This window comes from Micromesistius poutassou (assembly GCF_964030765.1).
Source record: "Micromesistius poutassou genome assembly, chromosome: 15".
Taxonomy (NCBI): domain Eukaryota; kingdom Metazoa; phylum Chordata; class Actinopteri; order Gadiformes; family Gadidae; genus Micromesistius; species Micromesistius poutassou.
The window spans coordinates 17,808,029-17,824,842 of NC_140285.1; the positions used below are offsets into that span (position 1 = coordinate 17,808,029).

The following is a 16,814-nucleotide window of genomic DNA, read 5'->3' on the forward strand; positions in this document are numbered from 1 at the left end:
CACAAATCAAAAACAGGGTCGCTTGTTTGCTTCAAAGACTTTCTTTTCTTTTTAAAACTTGGGCATTAATACGGCACGGTACCGAGCGGTTGATAACAATGTTGGCGTCTCCTGTGTGTGACTTGCGCACCTGCATTATATTACTTAATGACTTTGACAGTAATGTTTTAAACCCGCCATGCACGCAAGTGTAAACGTGGGTTTTTTTGTTTTGTTTTTTAATTTTAAACTATTTTTTTTATTATTCGTTTAGATTAGTCGACTAATCGAAAAATTTGTTGAAAGATTAATTGTTAGAAAATGAGTCGTTAGTGGCAGCACTAAACAACAACTCAAGAGTTAGGCTAACAATAGCTAAAGAGTTAGGCTAACAATAGCTAAAGAGTTAGGCTAACAATAGCTAAAGAGTTAGGCTAACAATAGCTAAAGAGTTAGGCTAACAATAGCTAAAGAGTTAGGCTAACAATAGCTTAAGAGTTAGACTAACAATAGCTAAAGAGTTAGGCTAACAATAGCTAAACAGTTAGGCTAACAATAGCTAAAGAGTTAGGCTAACAAAGCTAAACAGTTAGGCTAACAATAGCTAAAGAGTTAGGCTAACAATAGCTAAAGAGTTAGGCTAACAATAGCTAAAGAGTTAGGCTAACAATAGCTAAATAGTTAGGCTAACAATAGCTAAAGAGTTAGGCTAACAATAGCTAAAGAGTTAGGCTAACAATAGCTAAAGAGTTAGGCTAACAATAGCTAAAGAGTTAGGCTAACAATAGCTAAAGAGTTAAGCTAACAATAGCTAAAGAGTTAGGCTAACAATAGCTAAAGAGTTAGACTGACAATAGCTAAAGAGTTAGGCTAACAATAGCTAAAGAGTTAGACTGACAATAGCTAAAGAGTTAGGCTAACAATAGCTAAAGAGTTAGACTGACAATAGCTAAAGAGTTAGGCTAACAATAGCTAAAGAGTTAGGCTAACAATAGCTAAAGAGTTAGGCTAACAATAGCTAAAGAGTTAGGCTAACAATAGCTAAACAGTTAGGCTAACAATAGCTAAAGAGTTAGGCTAACAATAGCTAAAGAGTTAGGCTAACAATAGCTAAAGAGTTAGGCTAACAATAGCTAAAGAGTTAGGCTAACAATAGCTAAAGAGTTAAGCTAACAATAGCTAAATAGTTAGGCTAACAATAGCTAAAGAGTTAGACTGACAATAGCTAAAGAGTTAGGCTAACAATAGCTAAAGAGTTAGACTGACAATAGCTAAAGAGTTAGGCTAACAATAGCTAAAGAGTTAGGCTAACAATAGCTAAAGAGTTAGGCTAACAATAGCTAAAGAGTTAGGCTAACAATAGCTAAAGAGTTAGGCTAACAATAGCTAAAGAGTTAGGCTAACAATAGCTAAAGACTTAGGCTAAAAATAGTTTAAGAGTTAGACTGACAATAGTCAAAGAGTGTGCGTATATGTGTGTTCATGTGTGTAACTTGGGGTCAGGGGGGTATTAATCCACAAAGCAAGGGTTCACCTTTGACACTGAATAAACTGTTTGTGATGTTTTAATGCTGAGGATTAAACCGATTCATAAAGCAACTAATTCTTATGTAGTTTTGCTTCGATTTTACTTTGAAATATTTATACAAACTCAAAGGTATTGTAAAGTAAAACTCTCCAGCAATCAAATATTTTTCCCAATAGCAGGGTTAAATGGGAATAACTGGGCCAGGCGGTTGGCTCTGAGACTTGACCCTGGCTCTCGAGGAACAGCACATAGAGCTCCTGGCAACCACGAATACGAGCTTGGAGCAGACAAAGAAGCACTCCTTCAAATCCTTTGCCACGATAAATACAAGAAACAAGTGAAGAAGAATGCAATGTGCAATCCAGCAAAGAATATAACTCTTACTGTGTGAATACACACTAACTCAATGCAGAGACGACCAATAGACCTCTTACTGTGTGAATACACACTAACTCAATGCAGAGACAACCAATAGAACTCGGACTGTGTGAATACATAAGCCGTTTTCACATATGTCCTCCGTCTTTTCTCTGCGGATCAGGAGGTTAGACAGTGAGGGTCATTCACTTATTCACACTTGATGCCCGATATGCTGACATTGGTGTCACTCAGTCATCAGTAGAATCTCCGGCTGGTTTAGAGGGGCAGGCTGTAAGGGGCTGGATATGACGTAGGGTCTCAGTTTGTTTTGGTTTGACAGCAGACAGCATGGAGGCAGAACGGGCAGAACTCATCGCAATCATCTTAAATGTTGCTGCAGCGATGCATCATATTCCGTTGCATCCACAACATCCGCATCGATCGATGAAAGATTGGAGCATGAGTTACAGACAAATAGAAGAAACAAACAAAAAAGGCTTCACGAACGACTGCGTTACCGGAGGAAGAGAGCGTCTTTTTGGCTTCATTTCACATCTAACAAACACTGGGACAAATGTAGTTCATCTCTGTGTTTAACTGAGAAAACAGGGAGTGGAAGGACGGGGCCCTATAATGTTCAGCTAACTGTTGCCAATAATAAGTGTTACGAGAGTTAGCGTATGTGTGTGTGCAAGAATGGCAGTGTGTGTGTGTGTGTGTGAGTGGACGAGCGAGGAGAGCGAGCGGTAGCGTGTGTCAGTTTAGTGAAGTAATGAACGAGTCCGGTTGTGTCTGCAAACGTGTAGGCCTACTGTAAAGTCAGTGAAACTAAGAATAAAGTACCCAGCCTGCCAAGAATCGGTGGCCGCTTCATTCCGACCATATTCAAACCTATAAGCAGACCCACTGCCGGTCAAAGGGAAGGGAGTGGTGGCGATACTTTGGCTTTGTGAACCCAGTGAGAGACGTGACCTTAGGAACAGCCCTGGGACCAGGGGTGCTGGGTCCGACCTCCTTACCGTGCCACTGGCCCGGACGTCAAAGAGACGCCCCCAGTCGTCCTCGTGGCTGTCCACCATCATCATGCTCTCGTCCTCATCCAGGAGCCACTGGGCCTGCAGGTCCACACGGGCCACCTCTCCCAGGGAGTGCATGCCCACCGCGGGGAACAGGCCCTCCGTGGTCCCCGGGACCTCGGCCGAGCCCACCTGAGGAGGACAGACAGCCACAGGTAAGGAGCTCGCACTGAAGACCAAGGTGAATAAAGTTGTATAGCGTCTTACCCTAGCTCTCTTTGTTGTGTACAGTGAATGGGTTAACCTAGTGAATGGGTTAACCACTTATTTCTATGAACATTCTTACTACACCCGGCAGCGATATATTGTCGTTTCTCTTTCTTCAGACAAATGTACAAAAGTCGCTTTGGATAAAAGTGTCTGCTAAATGCCTTAAATGTAAATGTAAGGTGGCTGTGCAGTCAATGCCCGCCCACACACTCCATTGGTTATGTGTGTCGTGATGAACTGACCTCTCTGCCATTTTTGGTGAAAAAGACGGTGGTGATTCCTGCTGCTGTGTTCTCGGAGTGTATTCCACAGCCGATGCGGTCGCCACGCACACATTGAGGTCCAAACTGCTGCCCCAGCGGGTTACCATTGTAGAGCCTGGAACCAGAAGGAGGGGGTACAACAGTAACCATCCTCTAATCCTAATGGGCAGTGACTCATCGACTGGTGAACTACCAGCACCACACACAGCCACCGGTCCGGTCCTCAGCTGGGCTCTGACTTACTTGCCATTGACAGCATGATAGGCGACAGAGTACGGCAGCCAGCCCGGCTGGTGGTCCAGGCGGTAGAAGCGAGGCACCAGGCCCACAGCGATGGTCCCTCTGAGCCCCGTCTCCACTATCGTCACCTACAGTCACAAACAAGGGTTTCAGCTGGGTTAGGCCTACTGAAATAAAAGACAACCAAACAACATGGGAAAGGAAGTAGAGCTGGACTTCCTTTGACAGGTGTACAGCTCATTCATCGCCATTCTCCCAAGTCGGGGCTAAATAGCCTGTGTGTCAAAATAAAGGGAGAAGGTGGGATGCCATAAGAGAGTAGTCTCGCGTGTGCGTGCATGTCCTATTAGTTCTGGTGTCCTGTCTCTTATGTTTTTATTTTACTTCTTCCAGCGTTTGCCTCGGGCTCCATTCCTCCTGCAAGCACGGGTGGTTACCGTCTTAGAGAGCGTCTGGAGTGAAGAGGCTGGAGGACTCAAAGCCTCTCAGCTGCTGCAGCCCGCCACCTGTCAGGGTGCCTTGATGATCCACGGGCAGTAGACAGACCACAGACCAGGACTAGCATGAGTGATGGGGAGGAGTTATGGTATGAGGAGGACTGAGATTGGGGAAGAGTTCAAGGGTGACCATTGAGGACCTGTCTAGCGAAGCAAAGAAAGGAAATTCTTCTCAAATAAATCTGCTGAAATGAGTGAAATGCTGCAGATGTTCAGAGTGTGTCTGGGAAGAGATGGACGAGGATGAGGTGCGTGAGACCACGACCGAATGGAATCCGTAGCAGAAGCACCGTGAGGGACGCGAGGACATCGCTGACGCATAATCCAACGGGAGCCTGACCTTTATCGGAATAAAACCACTGCACGCCTTCCAGATATCTTGGAAGTGCGCAGCATGTGCGTCATAGCGGCAGACACGGTGTATAAAAACTATGGGTTCTTCAAATGTTCATCCTAAACTCCCATCTTTTAAATGTCAAGCACAACTAATCCAGTTTCAAACACCCACTAGGGCTGGAGTGGGACTCTCATTTCAAAATGTTGATTTTGTGACAGTGTCTTATGGCTGATCACACACACACACACACACACACACACACACACACACACACACACACACACACACACACACACACACACACACACACACACACACACACAAGATCCACTGCAAAAGTATAGACTGGATGGACTAAATGTTAGTTAAAAACAAACCAATAGGGAAGGAGTTCACCAAACAAGCCTGTCCTGCTATTGACCTGACTTTCGCTATGAACAAGCTAGACACTGGCACACACTCCCCTAGCCCCTGATTCATGACCCTAGCAGGCCGTCCTGTTCTAAATCACCAAGACACTTGTTTTCCTACAAGCACGTTGCACCGCGTCGAGAGTCGCTCCTGAGACGCGGGGGGGCATCCGCCTTATTGAATCATTTGCTAATCCTCTGTCCTGCTGCGTGCTTGCTGAACAACATGAGTTGGAATCATCTTCGGACCAAGAGATCATATCAAACCCATAACCAGAGCCTCATCTCGGTGCAGCAGCAATTTCGCTGCTCTTTGAATTAGGACTGCAAACATTTTGATCAAATGAATTATCACGGATATTTCACATGCAATGCTCCAGGAATTAATATAGAGTATATATTATATTTAACATATTAGACAAAAAAAATGTGTTTCAGAGAATTTGACAAAGGTGTCCTGGCTTTGACAATCTGAAGGGTCAAAGTTCCCAGAGAAGCAGACGATAAATAAATCCTATTTTTGGAGCCTGCTCAGTAAAGACAGAAGCAATAGCAATAGGCTTAACTTCTTATCAGAACACATAGCAACTGTGAAACATGTTGCTGCTGTCTTACCTCAAAGTAGCAAGTTCCCTTTGATAAAGGTTGGGGCGCGACATAGCAACCCACTTCATCAGAGTTCCCTTGGTAACTAAAGAAGGAAACCACAGGTTAGGGAGATGCAGCTACTTGGTGTGCTGCTCAGAATCAAACGCATCACAGCCTGACTGAATGTGAACAATATAATGTTCACATTATATTGTCAACATTATACACTTGATAGAACATTATAGACTGAAGACAGGTGGTTTTGATTAAAATGCTACAGAATGAATCTGATTGAACCAGTCAATGGATTGAGATCAGAAAGTGTTTCCAGTGGAGAAGAACTATAGGCCTACACTCAAATGGAGGTAAAAGGATTGTCAAATGCCAGGTTGTTCAACAGCAGCTTACATTGAATAAGGTCTTTGCTGTTGCTGGTTGTAAACAATTAGAAAGAAGAGGAAATTCAGGCTATGGATATGATGCATTTGTAGTTTCGGAATCAACTGTTGACATGGCAGGGGTGGTTCTGTGTACAGTGTGTGTGCGCACGTGTCCCTATTTTTTCAAGGCCAATGAAATTCCTAGGATGAAAAATAACTTGTTAATTAATTTGCAGATCGGTGAAACAGATTGCGAAAGTAGTGCATCTTCCCTAACAGCGTTGTCTGGAATTTGTTTCTGTCTGTTGACCTTGTGCTTCCGTCTCATGACTCAAGGCAGGCTCCCACTGACACTCATTGGGCTGTTAATGATTTCAACAAGTGGGTCTGAGGGGAGTCAGAGCTATATGGGTTTTAAAAGGGGTGGCATGCCAACTGCCCACACATACACAGAGAAGTGCGTTGACAGTGAGTTGGCTATTGTTTACTGCTTGTATAGTACAGTCAATTACATGCTGTGGTTCAGCAAAAAAACAGCAAGGAAATGTTAAGAAGAGATACAAACTAGTTCATTTTGTGTAAGAGGGCAAAGACCCTCAACCTTTTATATACTAGGGGAAGCATGCTGATCTCCCTGCTCAGGTCTTCATAAAATGTTTGAGACATAGGCTTAGCTTATGTACTTCGTCAATGTTGCCACTTGCTTAAAGGGGAGATATCATGCTTTTTCGACTTTTCCCTTTGCTTTAGACTGTTATATGACGTATGTATACATGTTTTACGTCTGCTATGCTAGAATAATCAAGAACGCCCCTCAACAAGTGAGTGAAACAGCTTGTTCGTGCCCAAACTTTACTTCCATAACAGTGTGACGTCAGACTGTGCAGTGGGAGGTGCAGAAGTGCAGAAGTCCCGCCTCCCGGCAACCCGCAATGTTTACAACTTCTATTGGGTGTTAATTTGCCACAAACGCACAAAGGGTTCGACCAATCACAACAGAGTCTGGAGGGGGACTTAATGTGATTGATGATTCAAAACCGAACATTTTTGAAAGACGCTGAAATTGGTTTTGCAGAAATGAACAGCGTGATATGATATGGGATCTTCAAGTTAAAAAGGCCATAGTAGCAAGGTGAGAAATAGAAATAAACCACTGGCACTTAGAAATGACATAGTATGGAGAGCCACTATGAGGGTAGTGAAGGCTCTTACCAAGAAAAGGCGGAGACATAATGTAATGATATACTGCAATTAAAAGTAAATGTATGTAAAATGTTGGAGTAATCTGCCAAGGCTACAATCAGTAAAGAGAGTCATACAAAGAATTATGTTTAATTATCAACTCACCCGATTACAGAATAAGAGGGTTAGGGTTAGGGTTAGGAATAATACATCATTTGAGCGAACCTGAGAATGTCTCCATTCTTCAGCAACCTCGTGAATCGTTCTTGTGCTGGACGCACTTCTCCCATTTCTCTCTCTCGGATCCGACGCCTCCAATTTAGGAACCTGTGGTGTAGGTTGATGTCATCCATCTGGAGGAGGAGAACAGAGACTACATTACCTAGGAATAGGATAGGACATTGGAGTGAGGAGGTATGAATCTCAACGACAGCAAACAGGAGATAACAGCCAATTGGGCAGACAGACAAGCAGACTGTTCTGATCACAATAATGATCACAATTGCATTACTGTATTGGCCTGTAAGACAACTCAGAAGTTCCAGTTCACGTTCCTGTGACTGTATTACATGCATGACTAAATGAGGCAAAGCCATGAGCTTGTATGTATGCATGTATGTATGTATGTATGTATGTACAGTATGTATGTCAATCCTGGCCCCCATTGCAGTCCTGATCATCACTGGAGGAGGGGTCTCCACTCTGCGTTCCTTCTCTAGATTTCTTCCCTGCTGACTAAGGGAGGTTTTCCTGCCCTCTGGGGGGCTAGGGTCAGGGGGGGGTCATACGTACATGGCCTTTGAGACTGTACCGGTGATTAAAGGCTTTACAAATACAACTGAAGTGACCTACATGTAGGACCAGCTGAGTCAGAGACGAGTGAAGCGGTCAGGACGAGGTGGGCGTGTCTTACGAGGTGGGCGTGTCTTACGAGGTGGGCGTGTCGCTGTGTGTGGAAGTGCCTGAACGCTACCGACCAGGCCAGTGTTGCCAGATTGGGCCAGATTTCCCGCCCAATCTGGCAACACTGGACGAGGCTAGGGAAAGTTGAGCTAACATAACGTTTGAAACAGCTACAGAAACAACACACTATATGTGCGGTTTCAAAATAGTAGACTATGAAATCGTATAGCAGGAGATGCCAATAAGAATGTCGTGGATGATAGAAATGTAGTTGCGAGTCTTCAAATGCTCAAGATAAACATTAGCAGCTAACAGCTGGGGCTCAGTATCTGGCAAGAGTCAGGGCTTGTTATTTCAAAAATAAAGAGGTACTAAATACTTCAGACATACCTAAAATCCCGGTGTTCAAAAATTCATTAATTCGCTTTTCATGGAAAACCATATATACAAACACTGACAAAAATGTGGAGGAAAGAAATAATCATTCGTCGCTTCCTATTGACATCAGATAGTCATGATTTCAATCAGCCAATGAAAGGAAGCCTTGAAAGAGCGTGACTGACAGCGGGCCAATCCCGTTCTCCGACACTTGTTCTACCGTGACGCTCGACTCGTTGGCGCGTGCTTGTTTGTTGATTTGTGTACGCAGTGACACACACGCGCGCGTGTCGGTGGACGCTTTGATGTCCACATGAAGAAGGACATGCGTCCCTCTTATAGACCTCACTAATCATCCTTCTCATCATCTGTCTTAACTCACATCATCGCTGGTGTTACTGTGTTTGGTACGATCTCTGAGAACACTTTTTTCCATCATGTAGTGCTGTTTTACTGTAAAGCACTATCAGATTAAACATGAGTCCGACCAGCGAACCTGCGACCGAAGGGATTCTGGTCTGGATCGGCTTCAGATGGCTTCTTTAAATGGTTGAAGGGCAGTCGACGTCGGAGCCAACTGGGATAGACCAGAGAGCTGGTTAGAAGGTCTGAGCCACCGAGGGTCTGGAGGAGGGACTCTGGTCCTCCAGAGCAGGGGGACCACAGAGGGGCTGGAGGAGGGACTCTGGTCCTCCAGAGCAGGGGGACCACCGAGGGGCTGGAGGAGGGACTCTGGTCCTCCAGAGCAGGGGGACCACCGAGGGGCTGGAGGAGGGACTCTGGTCCTCCAGAGCAGGGGGACCACAGAGGGTCTGGAGGAGGGACTCTGGTCCTCCAGAGCAGGGGGACCACAGAGGGGCTGGAGGAGGGACTCTGGTCCTCCAGAGCAGGGGGACCACCGAGGGGCTGGAGGAGGGACTCTGGTCCTCCAGAGCAGGGGGACCACCGAGGGGCTGGAGGAGGGACTCTGGTCCTCCAGAGCAGGGGGACCACAGAGGGTCTGGAGGAGGGACTCTGGTCCTCCAGAGCAGGGGGACCACCGAGGGGCTGGAGGAGGGACTCTGGTCCTCCAGAGCAGGGGGACCACCGAGGGGCTGGAGGAGGGACTCTGGTCCTCCAGAGCAGGGGGACCACCGAGGGGCTGGAGGAGGGACTCTGGTCCTCCAGAGCAGGGGGACCACAGAGGGGCTGGCCTGGCATTGGTCTTGGACCCTTCTCCTCTCTGGAACCCTACTAGACTGATCTGGGTAGCCAGCTGATGAGAACACAAGGTGGTTTTCACTGTCCTAACCAAGGCTGATCACTCTTAATGGGAACATACCGTTTACTAGGCTGATTTGGGCATGTGAGGCCATGTGGTTTGAAAGATAATTGGTTGTTTTTACTGCATGTGTATCCTAGTACTGCAGAAGCAAGTGAGCAAGTAGGCTACCAAACAACCCCATGCAAATCCTCACCAATGCACTAAGAAGCTAGCATGCACACGCTTGCGTATGTAAACAGAGACTTTGTTCCTCATTGTGCACATGAGCGTCTTCAGCCGCCAAACCCACCATATTTAGGGATGGCTAGGGGCCAATACAGCTCAGCATTGTCAGCTCAACGCCCTAATCCTGCTTAATGCACTGTGAAATATACATTTTCTTTGGTGTCATGGTCTTCAGATTGCATCAGGATGGGTGGAAACATGGATTTGCCGACCCAATTTAGCAATGTGGCAGCCCTGCAAAATCAGACCAATGAAACAGGAAATAATCTTTGGAAGAGGCAACCTGATGAAGTAACAGCGAAACGCGTTGTTTACAAAAATAATTCAGCTTACCAGTGTGCAGTGATTTTACACTTTTTTGGTCTTTTTAGGAAATAATCTTTGTCTCTCTCACGGCATGCATTCACCCGACTGTTGTAGACGAACGGACACTAGTTGTCAGCCTCACCTTTAAATTGCTTTAGATAATAGTTATATCCAAAGCAATAACTTAATGTTAAAGAAAATGACTGTGTTGATGTTTCTTAGCTGTGGATGCCTTCCCTAGTGTATTGACCTCCAGAACACTGCCCACCATGCCATGGTTTACTACAATACACCATGTTGTACTTTAATACTGTAATGAATGGGATATTAAGTTATGTTAACAGTCAATTACAACACAATAGGAAACCTGTGTTAGCAGAGCTTTTTAGTTCAAATCAAATAGCTAAATGATGTTGCATACTTTTTATACAATATGCAATGATCCAAAACTGGGTGTACAGTGACACCAAATAAACTCAAAATATACACCTACATACACAAATATAAACAAATTGAAACATGTTTCAATTTAAAAGTTAATTCATTTGTATTCCCAGGAAATCAATGTTCTTGAATTGCATCTATCAATGTGTTACAGTTGCATATAATATAACATGTAATAGTTGATAATAAGCAGCCAGGAGCTTGTCTTTAGAACTACAAAGAAAGTAATGAATGATTGAATACCCAAGTAGAAAAACAATAGTTCTAGCCTCTAACTTATCTGTCCAACTAAACTACAAGATAGGAACTATCTCTACTAACAATATTGACCATCATTGCTATGCCGATGACACGCAAATCTATGTAGCACTATAAATGACTATCGGCCCATAGATCTGCTGTGCCAGTGCATTGAGCAAGTCAAAGACAGGATGTGCCAAAATGTCTTTCAACTAAATGAGGACAAAACCAAGATAATTGTATTTGGTGCTAAAACAGAAAGGCTTAAAGTAACCCAACACATTTACTCTCTGAAAAGTCCCTGAAAACCTCAATCAAAGCCAGAAATCTAGGGATATCACAGATTCAGATTTACATTTCGACAGTCACATCAAATCAGTTACAAAATCATCCTACTATCACCTTAAAAATGTAGCAAGACTTAGAGGGCTCATGTCCACTCAAGACTTGCTTTTATCACAAGCTTGATTACTGCAATGGTCTCCTTACCAATCTTCCAAAAAAACTCTAAGGCAACTACAGCTTGTTCAGAATGCTGCTGCTGAGTTCTAACAAAGGCCTGTATGTCAGATAATACATTTTAAAATCATGCTGCTCACCTATAAATCCCTACATGGTTTAGGGCAAAAGTATATAACTGATATGCTTCCACTACATAAGCCTTCTAGACCACTAAGATCTTCTGAGATCAATCTGTTAATTATCCCCAGAGTCAACACGAAACATGGGAAAGCAGGAATTATGCAACAAATAGCTGGAATAAACTCCCTGAGGATTTAAGACTTGCCCCAACTCTGACCACTTTGATGGTCTTTTTTAGGTTTGCTTTAGCTTTCTGCTAAATCTTATATACGTTGCAATTTTACAATGCATATCTTAACTTTGCCTTTGTTTTCTTTTACTCATCTATTTTATTTTATTATTATTATTATCATTTTATTGTATGTGAAGCACTTTGAGTCTGCCTTGTGTATGAAAAGTGCTATATAAATAAAGTTGCCTTGCCTTGCCTAAACTACTATTAAAAAGTTAATTCTGGCTTGTCATTTTAATACCTTTCAAACATAAATATAGAACAACATAGACATGCATACATCTTTATTGAAGGCAACAAAATGTATAATAATTATAACCATGGCAAATATTGTAAGGTCTGATATGTATGAGTACTATAGATGAGGAGAAAAGGAAAGAATTAAGAGGAGGGTTACCTTATAAGGCAGGCAGGAAGAGGTGGGGGGATTTTGATAATTTCTGAAAGGGATATAATCCACCCCCCACTTGCTCTCTCCCTCCCTGCCACCTCCCTCCCTTCCTCCCTCCCTCTCTTTCTGAGTCCCAGCCCCTGAAGGTGTCATAACTGTGCTCTCTCGCTCTCTTTCTCCCCCCACTCTCACTCTCTCTCTCTCTCTCTCTCTCTCTCTCTCTCTCTCTCTCTCTCTCTCTCTCTCTCTCTCTCTCTCTCTCTCTCTCTCGCTCTCTCTCTCTCTCTCTCGCCCCCCCTCTCTCTCTCTCACTCACTTACTCACTCACTCTGTATCACCGCCTTTCAGATCTTTAAAAGCTGGTGCTTTGCTGTGTCTCTGGATATCCATTTGTCTCCTCTGGCGCTGCAGGGGACTCCTTGCTGCCTCTCAGCTCACCCGGCAAAGCAACAAGGAGACGACAGGAAGACTGAAGAGAAAAGACGGAAAGGGAGAAAGAGAGAGAGAGACATACATACAAACATACATCCAGAAATAGCATCAGACACATATAACTGACAGAGAGAGAGTGACGAGAACCTGAGACCTGGACAGAAGATGCCTCTCATTTCTAACTTGACAACCATTGTTCTGTTGCTGATCGGCCACTGCGGATCTTGGACCTGGGCAAACCGCTTGGGGCCCTTCAAGATGTGCCCCTCCTGCCGGGATCCAGTGGGGGCAGGTCGGCCCCCCAGAGACCACAATGCTGCAGGGAGCACCTTAGTGTTGGCCCAGGGTGAGCCCTGTGGCGTGTACACACTCAGCTGTGCCAAGGGGCTTCGCTGTGTCCCCCCGCCCAGCGAGCACAGCCCCCTGCAGGCTCTGTTGCAGGGAAGGGGGTTATGCGCCAAGCACAGCAGGACCAGTCCCACGGAGAGGCCCCACCCCACAGGTAAGACACACACGCACACGCATGCGCATGCAAATAGACCACGTACAAATGTGCTTATGTGAAAATGAAGAATCCCACAGGCAGAACACACACAGATACACATTTTAGCCCAAGAAGCTGAGAGACTACTTGTAGCCTTGAATACACAACGTGAATTCAGCATGCAGTGTTAGGCAGTGTAGACAGGAAGGAAGGGCTGTAGATCTTTCAGCACAGTAAAACAAGCAACATTAACTGTTATATTTCACAGTGCACACACTTTGCAAGCCACTTGCCTCCGTTGAAGTCCTGCAGTGCCCGTGTGTGTCATTGGGATTGAGCAAATGTCCTTTGAGTGTCAGTTGCAAGAGGCTTTGACTTGACATTAAAGCTGGCATAATTGGGTTATTTGTGAGTGATCCAATCAGGTTTGTCATTAGGAATGCGTGGACAGATATTTATATGTGTGTAATGTCAGGATTTGATTACATGTAAAGGTCATTGTTTATGACTGCAATATATGCCATCAGTGAGCCTCTCCAAAGCTTCGGGGGATGAATGTTAAATTGTCACATACGTCCTTATCAAGATGCTTTTTTATTGCGGTAGTCTCCATCTACTGTTCACACCGAGACACTGCGGTTCCCATGGACCATTTGTTCAGGAAATATGCGAACGGAAATTGGGTCTCAGTGGGTCTTTGTTTCCCATAAAGGTGTAGATGAGGGTCTTTGGGTCTTACACACATGCATATGGAAATAATATGAAATTGCATTTGTGTGTGTGTGTGTGTGTGTGTGTGTGTGTGTGTGTGTGTGTGTGTGTGTGTGTGTGTGTGTGTTTCTGTCTGTCTGTACATATTTAACATTCAACCGTTTAATCTTAAACGTTTAATCATGACATGCTCATGCCAATGTCTCCTTTTCTCTCAGGTCCACATCCCTCGCACAGTGGGGATATAGAAAAAGTAAGTTTATAACCTTGTATTCCACTGTGAAAACCGACCAGCAAGCACACTGCCCCTGTCTTGTTACATTTACACACGACAGATGTTAGGAGCATCTTCACATGATGTAATAAGGGGAAGATGCTGCGTGTGAAAAGGTTGGATAATCCGGGACAGTATGGAGTCTTCTGGCGGTGGCACTTGTATCGTCTGGCTGTGCAGCAGCATGTATATATAGTGCACTGAAGCCATGCATTATGGTGCATGATCTGTGTGCTGCTATGCGGCAGAACTAATTGACCATGATGTGAATCAGGAAAGTTTCGACTCAGCCACAGCTGCCAGCCACATTTTTTTTCCTTCATTCTATAGGGCTGTAAACGGGCGACATTAGGATCGCATGACTGTTAGGAAATATCTAATGATGATATTAATTATAATTGCTTTGTTGGATTACATAGCGTGACAAAAATATAGCATCCTAAGTCGCTTCGAACCACTGAGTGACCTGAAAAGCAAAAGCCTTGTGTAACAATATGGTTATATAATTCATTCTATTTCCTTTTTTATTTTTTTTAAATCTGGCATCATCATGCTGCATCACTGTCACAAATCCTTTGTGATGTACGTTCATGTGTCAGCACTGAAACATGAAAACCTTTGGGGCTTGGAGCTTGCTCTGTAACCTTTCTGCTGCTTAGATGAGCTCATCTATCCTATATCTTTGCCTCCCTATGTGGTCTGTGCATCACCTGCACTGCTCTCTATCTCAGGCACCCTGCCGTAAACTATTGAACAGTGTCCTGAGAGGTCTGGAGCTGACCATCTTCCAGTCTGACCGGGACATCTATATACCCAACTGTGACACCCGCGGGTTCTACAGGAAAAAGCAGGTAGAGTACCGAGGAAATACTGTCTCAGAAACACAAAGAGAGATCGTAAGATTATGGATTAGATTATGTTGTGGTAAAGAACATATTAAAACAATAGATGATTGGCCCTCACATTCAAGTTCAAATATTCTGTATGTATACAAGTGGTAAATATTGTATACTGAGATATTGTAGTGTGTTTTGCTCAAGTACATGGCCATATTTGCAGTGCAGCAAGCTATGTTTCCTATAACTAAAGCGCTGAGAATTACTGTCACCTCTCTCCCCCAGAGAATGTCAGCTGTGTGCTAAGAGAATCAGTTCCACATAACAATGACATATCATTTTTTCTCTCTTTTTCCTCTAATCTCTCTGTCTTGCGGTCTTGTTCCCTCTATCTTTCTCTCACACTCACTCTGTTTTCCCTCCTGATATGCTGCCCTTTTTCTCTCTCTCTCTGCGCTCCCACTATCCCCACCATCTCGCTCTCTCTCCCTTCCTCTCTCTCTCTCTCTCTCTCTCTCTCTCTCTCTCTCTCCATTCCTCTCTCTCTCTCGCTCTCTCTCCCTCTCTCTCCATTCCACTCTCTCTCTCTCTCTCCCTATCTCCATTCCTCTCTCGCTCTCTCTCTCCCCGCTCTCTCTCCCCTTCTCTCTCTCTCCTTCCCCCCTCTCTCTCTCTCTCCTTCCCCCTCTATCTCTCTCTCTCTCTCTCTCTCTCTCTCTCTCTCTCTCTCTCTCTCTCTCCTTCCCTCCCCTCTCTCTCTCTCTCGCTCTCTCTCTCTCTCTCTCTCTCTCCTTCTCTCTCTCTCTCTCCTTCCCCCCCTCTCTCTCTCTCTCTCTCTCTCTCTCTCTCTCTCTCCTTCCCCCCCTCTCTCTCTCTCTCTCTCTCTCTCTTTCTCTCTCTCTCTCTCCTTCCCCTCCCCTCTCTCTCTCTCTCGCTCTCTCTCTCTCCTTCCCCCCCTCTCTCTCTCTCTCTCCTTCCCCCTCTCTCTCTCTCTCTCTCTCTCTCTCTTTCTCTCTCTCTCTCCTCCCCCCCTCTCTCTCTCTCTCTCTCTCTCTTTCTCTCTCTCTCTCCTCCCCCCCCCTCTCTCTCTCTCTCTCTCTCTCTCTCTCCTTCCCCTCCTCTCTCTCTCTCTCTCTCTCTCTCTCTCTCTCTCCTCCTCCCCCCCCCCCTCTCTCTCTCTCTCTCTCTCTCTCTCTCTCTCTCTCTCTCTCTCCTTCCCCTCCTCTCTCTCTCTCTCTCTCTCTCTCTCTCTCTCTCTCTCTCTCTCTCTCCCACTTCTTATCCTAATACAGTGCCGTTCCTCCAAGGGAATGCAGCGTGGCCACTGTTGTGTGTGGATGAGCTGGGCATCGCTGTGGCCTCACGTGCCAGTGAGGACGGAACTTTACCCTGTGATGGAGAGTAAGGGCAGCAACTCTATCTCCTTGAACTGAGCCTGGAGGAAGACGAGGAGGAGGAGGATGAAGAGGAGGCTGAGGAGGAAGAGCACAGGGAGAGAGGGGGTGGGGGTGGCTTTAGCTTGTGCTAGACACTGCCTGGATAGGAGTTAACCACTTCCTACGGAAAACTACACCACCATTAACGTCAACGTCCTCTCTAGATACAAGACACGCGTAAAGTAAAGTAGCAACGGTCACATCTGCCTGAATGTTTTAAACGTTGCAGCAAATTTCTCTGTTTTATGGTTTGACGTGACGTGTTGTATGCTCACACTAACTCTCTAGAAAAGACTGCCTCAGTTCCCTAAGCGCTGTCACTGTTACTCCAGAACATCTCCTAGTCCCTAGCTCTTGTCCTGGCTGTAGTCACTTTTCATTTAACTAGTTCTTTTTTTAGGATAGCTGACACTGCCTGTGTTTGTTCTGATCTCAGTGGGCTGGAATACTGTTACGCTGGTGATGTGACACAATGTTTCATAAACGTGTCTCCCTCACGGCCTCTCTCCCTCTCTCCAAAGATACACTGATATCAATAGAATTCATTTCATAGATTTTTCTTTATTATTTCTTTTGGAGGTATGCATAACGCCCCCCCGCCCCCACCCACCCCAAAATAAAACCTT

At 45.0% G+C, this 16,814-nt stretch overlaps 2 protein-coding genes across 5 annotated transcripts in view; one reads left to right on the forward strand and one right to left on the reverse strand.

Moving 5' to 3' along the window:
• spryd3 (SPRY domain containing 3) overlaps positions 1-8,444 on the reverse strand; it is a 63,228-nt gene extending 54,784 nt beyond the window's left edge. For 3 of the 4 annotated variants that reach the window (XM_084479153.1, XM_084479150.1, XM_084479151.1), the window contains exons 1-6: positions 8,344-8,429; positions 7,276-7,432; positions 5,516-5,591; positions 3,660-3,784; positions 3,396-3,531; positions 2,887-3,075 (exon numbers count right to left, since the gene is read on the reverse strand). In XM_084479153.1, the coding sequence (XP_084335279.1) occupies positions 2,887-3,075; positions 3,396-3,531; positions 3,660-3,784; positions 5,516-5,591; positions 7,276-7,432; positions 8,344-8,395 (735 nt within the window). In that variant the 5' untranslated portion in view covers positions 8,396-8,429. Of the gene's footprint in view, positions 1-2,886; positions 3,076-3,395; positions 3,532-3,659; positions 3,785-5,515; positions 5,592-7,275; positions 7,433-8,343 lie in introns of all 4 variants that reach the window. The other variant, XM_084479152.1, reaches the window with a different exon arrangement.
• Positions 8,445-12,594: 4,150 nt separating this feature from the next.
• igfbp6b (insulin-like growth factor binding protein 6b) lies at positions 12,595-16,253 on the forward strand. The gene is given in 5 exon segments (XM_084480122.1): positions 12,595-12,949; positions 13,861-13,895; positions 14,648-14,767; positions 16,045-16,078; positions 16,081-16,253. Coding segments are annotated over 5 exon segments (603 nt in total). The 5' UTR covers positions 12,595-12,612; the 3' UTR covers positions 16,158-16,253.
• The last annotated feature ends 561 nt before the right edge of the window (positions 16,254-16,814 follow it).